Below are 11578 nucleotides of genomic sequence, written 5' to 3'. Positions count from 1 at the left end.
GAGGCTCCCCCACTCCAGCCTCACGTGTTGGGGCACAGCCATGGTGATGTACTGCCAACAGTCACCTGTCACCAGCAGGAGCGACCTTCATCATAGCTGCGCTGCACAAACACCGCGTCATCGTGACCACGCCCCGTGACAGACGACGATCTCAATGAGAATGGGGGAAAGAGAAAAACAAATGTTAAATAAACAAAACCTTATGGATGCATGTATCTTGTTATAGAGTATAATGTATTTTCTAAAACATATATTAATAATGGCAATTGATGCCTGCGATGATATTTCACCGCCACAAAGTGATTGTTTAACTTAGCACTCGAAGTTGTCCCCTGCTCCTCCCGTGAGGTGGTATCGTCCTGTAAACCTAGCTGGGCAAACCAGAGAGTCAGGATTATCGAGAGCGACCAGCTATCGGTAGTGGAGTTATTGTGAAGGTGGCAAATAACCATTAAATACAATATAACGTTTTTATAAAATAAGCTCCTGTGAACGTGTCCGTGTCTTCAATAAGCGTTCAACAAGTTAAACCATGTCAACCCCGGCCAGAAGGAGACTTATGAGAGATTTTAAACGGTGAGTTGATGCTCAGGAATTATGCCGATAATGTTATTTAGCTATGATTTGTCAAAAACAGCTAACATTAGCCTAGCTTACGTTGGCTTGGCATAGCTAACTGTTATATTTCAGTAGAAACCTATTTATCCGACATTATCCGTAGTAAAATACGAGCGCTAACACTGTGTAGTTTATGTCGTGTTTTCTTGAACCTGAACCATTTCAGGGAAATTAGGTCAATTCTGTAGATAAGCTTCGCCCGGAGCTAAAGCTAACAATGCTAGCTGATACCTGCTAACTCAGCCGACTACGGTTGCTGTCACAGTTGCCGACTGCTAGCCAACTCTTTAAACTAGCCAGTATTTAAACGTCGGTGGCAAATGACCGGTTGGCTATTTTCTCCTTGGGTAAAACACGTTCACTGTAACGTGTTTAACGTCGGTGCTATGTAAATATACGCGTGTCTTTTGAACAGTAATTGGTACCAGACAAGGGACCTACATAGCCAGGTTCATTGGTGTCAGACAGGTATGTTGCCAACCGACATTGACGTCAGCTATGATGAGTTATATGGTCCTTGCCCTAGTAAATGAGTTAATCAAAGTTTGGTTGGTGTTTAAATGTGAATCGAGATTTAACACCGCAAAACATCATCCTGAAACATGATGAAGACATTGTGATGAACGTGAGAAGAACAATATAAACTCATAGCGGAAGCCGCAACATACTCGTGGAGCACTTCCACAAGTCGGCATCTCAGAGAAGTCTTTGTCGACGTTAAATAATTGCTGTTTTTAACTTATTAGCAAGTTAAACCGCGTCTCTGGGTCCTCAAACATGTTTTCACCTCACTGTAAATGACAGTAGCTCCCGGTGCTTTTAAGCACAGACTATCAGCTTTTGTCTCATTAGTTCTGACAGGACAGGAAATGTTGACCTGCGGGGATTGACACGTCTGCCCAGGTATTGAGACTAGTGTAGGGTTCAGGGAACTAAGTTTTTAGGTCGCGATAAGTAAGCTATTGAAACCTTTCACAAGCGTGTATTATCCAGTAGTGATTGTGCAAGTGATAGTATGAGAAAGAGAGAGAAAGACATGTGTCCTTAGGTTTGCTGCAATAAGTGTAGGAGCCAGTCTTTGCTGCATAATTTGCAAAGGTCCCGAAAATTTCCCATAATTCAAAGTTAGCCACTAATTGAGGTTCTCTGTAGCATGCTTTGGTTGATAATTGATTAGTAGTGGCATTCATGTTTATCCTGGCTGATAAAGATGCTGCATAGTAGTTACTAATAAAGTACAGTGTTTTATATTTACATGATTCATGGTACTGACCTGATTGATTTACAGAGACAGCTTCTATTGTGATATGTTGATATTTTTGCTCAAAGTGGAAGGCAGGTTTACATTTTGCTAAAATACTTACCAGGGTTATATTTGTTAATGGCTCAACTAAGGTGGGAGCAGGATCTAGGTTATTTTTTATGTGGCCAGTTAGTCTTCTTACTCTTACTGTGGCATAATGTTGAAAGAGGAAAGAGGTCATTCATTTATGGGAATCACCTGACTATTGTTTGGCTATTAATGGAAGTCCTGCGATAACATTTTTTTTAATATCTTGTTATTTTTTGTCATGCAGGCTACAAGAGGACCCTCCAGCTGGTGTTAGTGGTGCCCCTTCTGAAAACAACATCATGGTGTGGAATGCAGTCATATTTGGGTAAGAAAATGATGCACAGCAATAATGAATATGGACAGATTTTTCCCAAATGCTTGTAAATTCTGTGTACATTTATGAATGACAAAATACCCTTTTTTTTCTCTGACCTCACAGCCCTGAAGGAACTCCCTTTGAGGACGGTAAGACGCTTACTGTGTCAATCACTCACTGTTTTGTGATGTATGGCATATTGTCACTACTTTGCATGTAAAACATCTCTAACATAGCAACATTACACCCATGCACTCCTTTTCATATCTGACTACTTGGGTGCCAGTTGCTAAACAACGCACTCATCATTTGTTTTCCTTTAGGTGATACTCTAAAACAGAGTATCATATAAATCTCATCATCAAACTAAAATAATAGGCCCCTTGTTATACCCTAATGTTATCATCAAGTCAGTGTTGCAAATCAACAAAGTATTTTACTTTTACGACTTTTCATGTTGAAGGAGGAAGTGTTGCTCCAACACACTTTCTCTGTCTTGAAAACATTCCTCACCATCATCAGATTTAATGGCTCATTAATAAATGTTTTTGTGTCGTGTTTTCAGGTACATTTAAACTCATTGTAGAGTTCACAGAAGAATACCCCAACAAACCCCCCACAGTACGATTTGTGTCAAAGATGTTTCATCCAAATGGTAAGAGTATTGTCTCCTGGCACATTATAATGTTTATAATGTTTATTTGTGGGTAGTGTGTAACTGTGTTTTTATCCACAGTCTATGCAGATGGAAGTATATGTTTGGACATCCTACAGAATCGTTGGAGTCCCACATATGATGTGTCCTCTATTCTTACATCTATCCAGGTAAGAAGCCAGTTAACATCAATCTAATGGGTAATGCATGAAGGCATGCTTTAATTCACTTTTTAATAAAAGTGAAAACAACAAAGGCAGTTTAAAGTTAGATGAAACAGAGAAAACAGGCCCTATCGTGAACACTGAGAAACTGTAACTACATGTTCATCATTTTTACTAGATAAAAGACTGAAACATTTATTATATTAGAGCTCGACCGATGGATCCCTTGGCTGACATTATTGGCTGACACTGGCCCATCATAAATCAATAAGTATTACATATATGTTGCCCAATATGCGCAATAGAAAAGCTCTTGTTTTTAGAGATTATAATACAAAATAAGATGCTTAGGATAATTATTAAATTCCAAGTAAGTTTACTGTTTGAGTGTACTGGTGTCATTTTAGACAATAAAGTTTAGCGTTTAACCGATGAATATCCTGCCTTCTTTACAAAAAACATTTCATAAGTGCTTGATAACCACATTTGAGGAATCATTACAAAAAATTTGTTAATATCAGGCAATATATCGATACCGAAATGTTAAACTTCCTAATGTTGGTATTGGCCCCAAAAATCAGGTGTCAGTTCTATTTATGTATGTAAGAATTGTACTAAATGTTTGTTGTTTGACAATAACTCATTAATAGATGCTTTTAATTTTATCGTCAATAAAATGACAGAAAATTGTGAAAATTCCAGTTACAAGTTCCCATAAATTATTCTGTCATAACTATTTTTATTAAGTGGTTGTTCCGACCACCGTTCATTTAGTGGCAATAACAGTGGTGAAATGGAAATGAATTTACTGCATAACAAATAATCCAAAGCCCTGTTAAAAATGTATTTCTGTTCTTCTCCCCAGTCCCTGCTTGATGAACCAAACCCCAACAGTCCAGCCAACAGCCAGGCAGCCCAGCTGTACCAGGAGAACAAGCGGGAGTACGAGAAGCGTGTGTCTGCCATCGTAGAACAAAGCTGGAGAGACAGTTGACCTGACAATCCTCATAGCTGCTCTCTCCATTGTTAAGCTGTGTGTGCTGCAAGTTTTAGTGGAGTACCTCTTAATTTTTGGGCCCCCCCACCTTTTTGATTTTAAGCTTTTATGCACTTTACCTCCGACCTCCCTTCATAGAATGTTTTTTTTTTGCCCGCCAAGAGGGATTTATTTTTTCTATTCTATCCCCCTTTTCCAGTCCATCAGGGGAAATGTGCTGAATCTTGCCTTGATGTTTTGTCAGTATGGACTTGTGGGCAATTAACCCAAAATTCTGGTGTGTTCTAACTTGCTGTAATAACTCCCCATGACTAATTATGTTAAGTGTCTTGAAGGGTGTGTTAATGACATCTTGGGTCCTCTTCTGTTGTGCTCCTCATCTTTTTTGTCAGTTTGTTTTCACAAGGCAGTTTTATCTGGGCTCCAATGTGATCATCCTACCTTTCCTTGGGAGAATGAGCAGCCTGAGCATCATGGACTACGACTAAATCAGACATCTTTACACCGAGTCTTTTGCTGTGTTGTGAACTCTGTTACATGCATGACAGAAAGAGTGTATTCACGTTCCTGTTCAGTACTCATGTATATAAGATACCTGCAACTGAATTTATGTACAGATTTTGCACTGGTTGTCCCCATGTCATTTTTTCAGCACTTGTAAATAAAAAAAGGCAAATCCATCCTCATGCGGAAAGTGTTATATTGTAACTGCAAATTCAAAAGTATTTGATCAAAAAAATTACTTTTCCTGCCTTGACAGGAGTTAATAATTTAGCTGAGTTTGAGATTCATATATCAAGAAGACCCTCAAATCAATGTGAGGCTCTGCCTGTGAGGTAAACTATGATTTTGTATAATCATATAATCCTCTATCCATTTAAGAACAACACTTTATAACATGGGAGTTACATCCTCACTTTTAAACATGGTAATATATCTGCTCTTGTTAAACTAAACTCTTTGCTCTTGTTGTCCCTAAACTAGGGACAATACATGGCAATATTGTTTAAGGGGAAAGCTCTGCTGCTGGACGGCAGGTGTTTTCACTCATGTTGTCACTGTATCAATATGAAACAGACCTAAAGTGCCACTGTTAAGGCTGCTGTGTAATTTAAAATCTGTTAGAGCAACAACATTCAGCAATTCACTTCAGCTAAAGTCAAAACTTTCAGATATGATTCTTTCATGGGTTATTTAGGACTTTATAGGACAATTGTTTAATTACATAGTGTAACTTGGACTGCTGAGGCCTCATATTAGCTTTGGCTTAACTTCAGAAGTCAGAAGGCACAAGGACTTTGGATCTTGTCCCCCCACACATACATTGAAATGGCTGTAGGAGGATCTCTTCATGGCCGGTACTGACAGTGGGAATAGTCTGAGTGACCAATAAGCGTGTCAATGGCCATTTGAGTATTTTATAAACTTAAATAAATCTAACCTTTAACCATGTAATAACTGATTTTTTGCAGAAACAGGTTGAGAACACAACATTGAACAATCATGTTTTAGGATGATTGTTAGACTTTAACACAGCTAAAGGCTTTTTACTGCATATTCTTGGCATAGACTGACGGTCGCCCCTGGGATAATTTAGCCCCCTTTTCACAGACAGATTGTTAACCCAGGGTTCACCTAAGGCCAGGAAATACGATTCATACTACATTTCTAATAGTCCTGTGTTAACGGTCTGTTGGTATGTGGAGCAAATATTAACATCCTGGAATATTGTGTTTATTATTGTTTACTTCAGCCCTGTTTCACACCGGCACCTCTTAGCCCCGTGTTTCATTGGTTTTTCAGGGGATAACCCCACAAACTCAGGGACAGCAAGCCGTAGCATAAAGTTGGGGTCAGTCCACTTAGGAAGGTGCCTGTGTGAACGCTATCTTAGCCGAGGGCTAAGTGTGGTTACTTACACATCCAGCATTTACAGAGCAACATCATCATTCACTAGTTGTCTTCATGTCCACTTGTGGAACACAAGTTCAACATTCTCTCTTTAAGCTTGGTGTTTGTGGTCTCTACCTGCTAAATACTCCACTATGTTCACCAGCACGAGTGTGTGTGTTGCTGTGCCATTTGGTGGAGTAGGTACTGTACAATGGGAGTTGAGTGCATACCTCTGCCAACAGTCCCCTTTAATTCAATCAAGCCTAATCCAATATCAAACCTGAAAGCTCTGTGTCGCTCTAAATTTTCCAATTGTACTCACTCAGACACCAGCCACCTACATAGAGCTGATTTTTTTTATCTATACATTATTCCCTGAGAAATTAACAAAAAATGTTGAAAAACTTTATCTTGCAAGGTTAAAGAAAGTAAGAACAAATTCCTGGATCCCTCCCTTTATCCAGATCCAAACCAAAAGTTAGTTGGATCTATTCTGGGCCGAGACCCATCCTCCATCCAAGTTTTGTGGAAATCAGTTCAGTAGTTTTTGTGTAATCCTCCTCACAAACCAACTAACCTACACAGTAAACTACAGCGTCTTTTTGATTATTATAACAACTTCCTTAATGATGTCATAAACATAAAATTCTTCTTTGTTTAGAAACATTTTATTTGTTAAAGGAGCCGATGTAATGGACTGGGTAATGTTGCATGCATGATAAAAACAAAGGGGATGTAAGTGCAGGACAGCTGGTTACATGCAGGTTGTCCATCCTTTACAAATGATCCCAAACAGGAGGGAGCAGTGTTGTTTATCTGCTATGCAGCAGTTACAAAAATAACTATTTACAAGACCCCTATTATCAATTCCTTACATTTTTAAACAGTGTTGACAAATGAAAACAATGACAGGACATAAAATGTAGATTTTTTACACAATATAGTGTTCATTAGGCTGCACAGAGCGAGCTACCTGTTGTATGCCCTCTCCTTCTTGGCCCTCTCTAAGGCCTTGTCCATGGTCTTCTCATTTTCACCCCGACACTTGGGGCAGTACCACTTGCCCTTGGGCTTATGATGGAGCCCGACACAGGAGAAATGAAACCATTCGATGGGACATTCATCGTTATCGCAGCCAATCATCTCGCCGTAGGACACCTGCTCACACAGGCAGTATGTTGGCTCATCTGGATCAATGGGCAGGTCTGGAGGTGACACTTCTCTCTCAGACTTTCCCTTTGACCTTTTCTTCTTCTTTGAAGATGTTTTGGCTCTCTTTTCCCGAGAAGCCCCCACACCCACTTCCTCAGCGTGGTCCAGACCCCCGTAGCTTTCCCGATTCTCTCCGTTTTTCTGACGTCTTGAGCGTTTTCCTCCAGACTTGTCTCCACCGCCTGATCCTGGGGTGACCTCGTCGCGCTTCTTGTCATGGTGGCTGGTTTTGCCTGGGGTGATGGTGGCTGATGAGGACGATGACATCATGGACGCTGCAGTGGTTGTCATGGATGTCGTTGTGGGGACGTGGCTCTCTGGGACTTCTTGCGAGGAAAGGAGGAGTTCAGAATGCCAATCTATTTGTCGTGTTCGGTTCTCAACCAACTCCACCTACAAAGAAGAACAAATGTTCATTTAAAGAGTTAAGTTGGCCTTCCTTGGATAAATCAAATGTTTTTTAAGTTTGTTTTATGTAAAAAGAAGTTATCTACCTCGACTAAAATATATATTTTTGAAGCAGTTTATTCTTCTTTTGCTTAATTTAACAGACTGAAAAGAATAACCTGCAGGCAGCATGCTTCTTGCCCATCAAATTGTGTTTCATTTTTTCCTGATAAGCAGATGTGCAGCAACACAACTACCTTCAGCTTTATAACTCTTCATGTATTTCTCTAGGAGTTAAAAATAGAGGTGAATAATCATATTAAAATTATAAGTCAGAGTATCCAGCGTGCATCCAATCCTTTTTATAAGAGATGCATCTTCTTTCATGTCAAAGGAAAAGGTTAAATATGGTGTTGTGTTTCCAGTAACCCTCTAGTGTGTAACTATAATAAGAAGATTCAGTGTGTTGTACTGTTGGCGCCCCGCAAATGTTCAAAGATGTTTTTCCTGGCACAGATTTCAATGACATTCAAATGTGTGCAAAATGGAAAATCTAATACACTGCAACACAAAAAGGCCTTTTACCAGGCTAATATAACATTATTCTTTTCCTTTTTATTTACTCTGAGTTGATTTTCTGAGCACAAATGTTCCAGGAAAGCACTTCTCTATACTCACACAGTTGCACACACACTCTCACACCTGGAAGTTTGCCAAGGAGCAGCTCTGCCGGAGCAGCTGCAGGGTGGTTTTACGTACCATTTGACCAGCAATCTGGATCTTCTCATCTCCGAGCTCTTGACTGCGGATCAGCGCCCTCTGAATGGATAACTGAAGCTTTCTCCTCTGCACGGAGTCAGATTCCCGGCGATACCGCTCGTAGGCATCATCAAGCTCCTTCAGAACGTCTGCCAAAGAAGAATCAAAGCATTAAGTCAAGTAAGTAAAGTTACTTGTTTCTTGCTGTACATTATGTGCTGTGAAATGTGTTCACTGAATGGAAATGTGCAGCTAGTCATTGAGTTTAGTTTTTTTAATTCAGAAAAATTAGCCATGATTATACAGAAGGTGAGACTGACTACTGAGGGGGAATGTAATGAAACTGTAGAGGCAGCTTAAGAGCTGGTGGGCGCAGACATGTAGTGTGTAATTGTACATCATAGCTACACATCTGCAATGTACTGAGTAATTTGTCGAGGGTTGAGTTTGTACACTCAGTACACACCTGCTAATTTACTTGGATTAGTAGGGAAAAGAAAAAGAAGGAAAAACTGTACATGCAACAGGACTCTTGTTGTCTGGAAGCTATCGTTGACCAAACATTTATGTATGAATGTAAGTTTACTCTCCATATTTGCTGAATTTCATGTTCACTTGTAATGCACACACAAGTTGTAATTGTCACACACAAGACAAAGATTATACTGACCTGACCTGTTGCTCACTGTACACACACTCTCTACAGTACTAATTCCTTTAGAAAATTGTACGTGTAAATGTACCAAATAAGTAAACCTGATTACATAGCACTATCAAGGACACATCCTAAGAAATAACAGCAACATTTACAGTGTTTGACATCATTTATATCTGTAAAGTCAATCATTTAATAGCATGTATGTTACAGCTTGATTTTTGAAACCTCATAAGCATTTAGTTTTGATTAAAGGGGTACTGCGTAGCGTTAGAAGAAATTCAAACTCAGAATTTTTATGTTTACAATATTAATGAGGTAATAACACAAACACAGAAATATTGATTTTTTTCCCATTACTGAATAAACAAGCTGTTCTCAGAGGAAAATAAGGTCCCCAGAACACTGTATGATGCCGAATGTAAACAAAGTAAAACAGTATGACGCTGTGTTGTCCTTCAGGGTAAGTTGTTTATTCAGTTTATCTAGTCAAGAGTTTGTTTATATAGTTTGTTTAGGCATAAAAAGAAGATTTTTCTCTTCTGAATAAAATTTCTTCTGCAAAACTACATTGTGCACCTTTAATGTCTGAAAGAATTTTTGAAAAGATTTGTATCTAGTGTCTCCATGTCAGCACTGTCCTGCTGTTTGTTTTATTTACCTTGATACTTTGCATCAATTTCCTTCATTAGGGACACACTCCTCTGCAAATCAAAAGGTAGTGACTCCACCAGGTCCAAATACTCCTCCACATAATTCACAACAACATGGCTTGGGTCTCCATTGGTCGGGTTCAACATAGTGGATCCGTGTTTACCCCAGGACACTGACACCTGCACCTGTTAACAACAAATCATTATTTATCAGTGAGATGTTTCTGTGAAGGCGTAAGTTACTACTCTTGCAGCTTTCAATGCTCAGATTTTCAAGCTATGATAGTTCCTACAGCAGACCATGGTCATTTCTGTCATTCTGCAGTGTAAATGATGTGAAACCAGTCTGGAAATAAAGACTATGATGGTTAAACTGTGAAAGGGGGAGGGGGCAACTGATCTGAAGTCAGCCATCCTGAAAATTGCTACGTGTACTATAAATGTGCCAACAGAGTAGCAGCTAACACGTCAGGGATAGAAGACAAATACATGAGCTAAAGTATACAACTAAATACGTGCAAGGAGACTTCTGGTGGATAGAAAAGGGGACATGTCCCCCTCCTGGTATCATACAAGGTCGGAGAAGACAATAAAGCTAAAGATTAGCATTAATGTTAGCTGGCTAGGACCCCCTGTAAACTAACGTTAACAGATGACGCGCAATAAACGACATATTAACGTAATATCGACAAGAAACAGTCACTGCTGAGCTTGACTTTGACTTCCAGAGTCTAATACTAGTCATGATAACTAACGTTAGCAAACACCAACAAACGTACAGCTAACGTACCCTGTTGGGGAGTTTACGTTTACGTCAGTAACGTTAACCAACTTTATCTTCTCCGCAACTTTGAGGCTGGTTAACAGTTAACTCTTAGAAATACACACGAAACATAATCTTACCAGTGATGTGAACAAGCCTCAGCTTAAATCGTTAGCGGAAGGTTTAAACAAACGACATCCCGATGTGACAACACAAAGATCAACGAAACCAGCGCATTGAGAAACGTTTATCATCCACATCGTGAAGAATCGCAGTTCATTACAACAAGCTAACGTTACAGTCACACCACGTTAAGTGAGTGTCGGGTACGAGTCCGTGCAAAGACAAACTATAAACAACCACTTTGACAATTCACGCTATTTTCTATCATGTTTGCTTCAATCTTACCGTTAGCCAAATTAGCTGAGGCTAGCTTTTCAGGCACAATGTTTCCAAACGAGGTGCGACATTTATCACCGCAACGACAAACACTCAACAAAACTTCAGTGTGACAGTTTCTGCGGTAGCTCGGCTGCTTGCAGGAACTTACCGTAGTTTTTCTGTTGTAAACGTCCGACACTGGAGATGCTCTCGCTCTCGGTGCTAACGCTAGCTCGTGTGCTGTAGCAGCTTCGGTACAACTGCTAGCTCTACAGCAGCTAATGTTAGCTGTTAGCTAAACTGCCTGAACAAATATTTTTAGCGGTGCGCATGTACTGCACTACAAACCCGCTACAACCACATACAGGTTGGATAAAAATAATCAACCGGTCCACACTTCTCCTCGGGTTTCAGCATTAATGTCGCGCTTTCCTGTTTTAGTAACATTACAGCTTACGTTACCACTCCGCGATACTCCGCCGACACCACTATTTCCATTGATTGGCACGTATCGTTCAACTGACTACAGAAAGACTGTCTCCACGGTCCAGGTCAATACTGCCACCCTGTGGCCACACAGGCATGCTGCCGTGATGCAGACTGCTTTTAGGGACATGTTCATCAGTCACACATACATTCATTTTATTATTTATTTCACAATTCAGGCAGGTTTCTGGTTAACTGTGGCCCCATCTGTCTGACCATCTCAGTGTCTTTGGTTGGCGGAGCAACATTTATCATGCTTTCCACATGTTTGGTGTTTGCATTCACGACACTAGTGAGAGATGGGGG

General features: G+C 40.0%; 2 protein-coding genes across 4 annotated transcripts; one reads left to right on the top strand and one right to left on the bottom strand.

Annotated features, from left to right (window-relative positions):
* Positions 1-390: 390 nt before the first annotated feature.
* Positions 391-4763, top strand: ube2al (ubiquitin conjugating enzyme E2 A, like). Its single transcript, XM_084362524.1, has 6 exons — positions 391-576; positions 2196-2276; positions 2391-2416; positions 2833-2922; positions 3004-3092; positions 3952-4763. Exons 1-6 carry the CDS (start codon positions 533-535, stop codon positions 4078-4080), a joined length of 459 nt encoding a protein of 152 aa, XP_084218650.1. The 5' UTR covers positions 391-532; the 3' UTR covers positions 4081-4763.
* A 1865-nt stretch (positions 4764-6628) lies between these two features.
* On the bottom strand, positions 6629-11313 carry ing1 (inhibitor of growth family, member 1). Of its 3 annotated transcripts, none has more exons than XM_084362966.1 (4): positions 10956-11313; positions 9651-9828; positions 8335-8483; positions 6629-7581 (listed from the first exon to the last, which is right to left on the bottom strand). In XM_084362966.1, the coding sequence occupies exons 2-4, from the start codon at positions 9787-9789 to the stop codon at positions 6946-6948; spliced, it is 924 nt and encodes a 307-aa protein (XP_084219092.1). In that variant the 5' UTR covers positions 9790-9828; positions 10956-11313; the 3' UTR covers positions 6629-6945. The 3 variants fall into 3 exon arrangements, with proteins under 3 accessions (XP_084219092.1, XP_084219094.1, XP_084219093.1); XM_084362968.1 differs by lacking the exon at positions 10956-11313 and adding an exon at positions 10814-10896; XM_084362967.1 differs by lacking the exon at positions 10956-11313 and adding an exon at positions 10546-10731.
* Positions 11314-11578: the final 265 nt, after the last annotated feature.

The sequence above is a fragment of the Pagrus pagrus genome (genome assembly GCF_965226575.1).
Source record: "Pagrus pagrus genome assembly, chromosome: 9".
In the NCBI taxonomy this organism is placed as follows: Eukaryota; Metazoa; Chordata; class Actinopteri; order Spariformes; family Sparidae; genus Pagrus; species Pagrus pagrus.
Note: the sequence above shows the minus strand (reverse complement) of the source record. Positions and strands in the feature narration are given on the sequence as shown.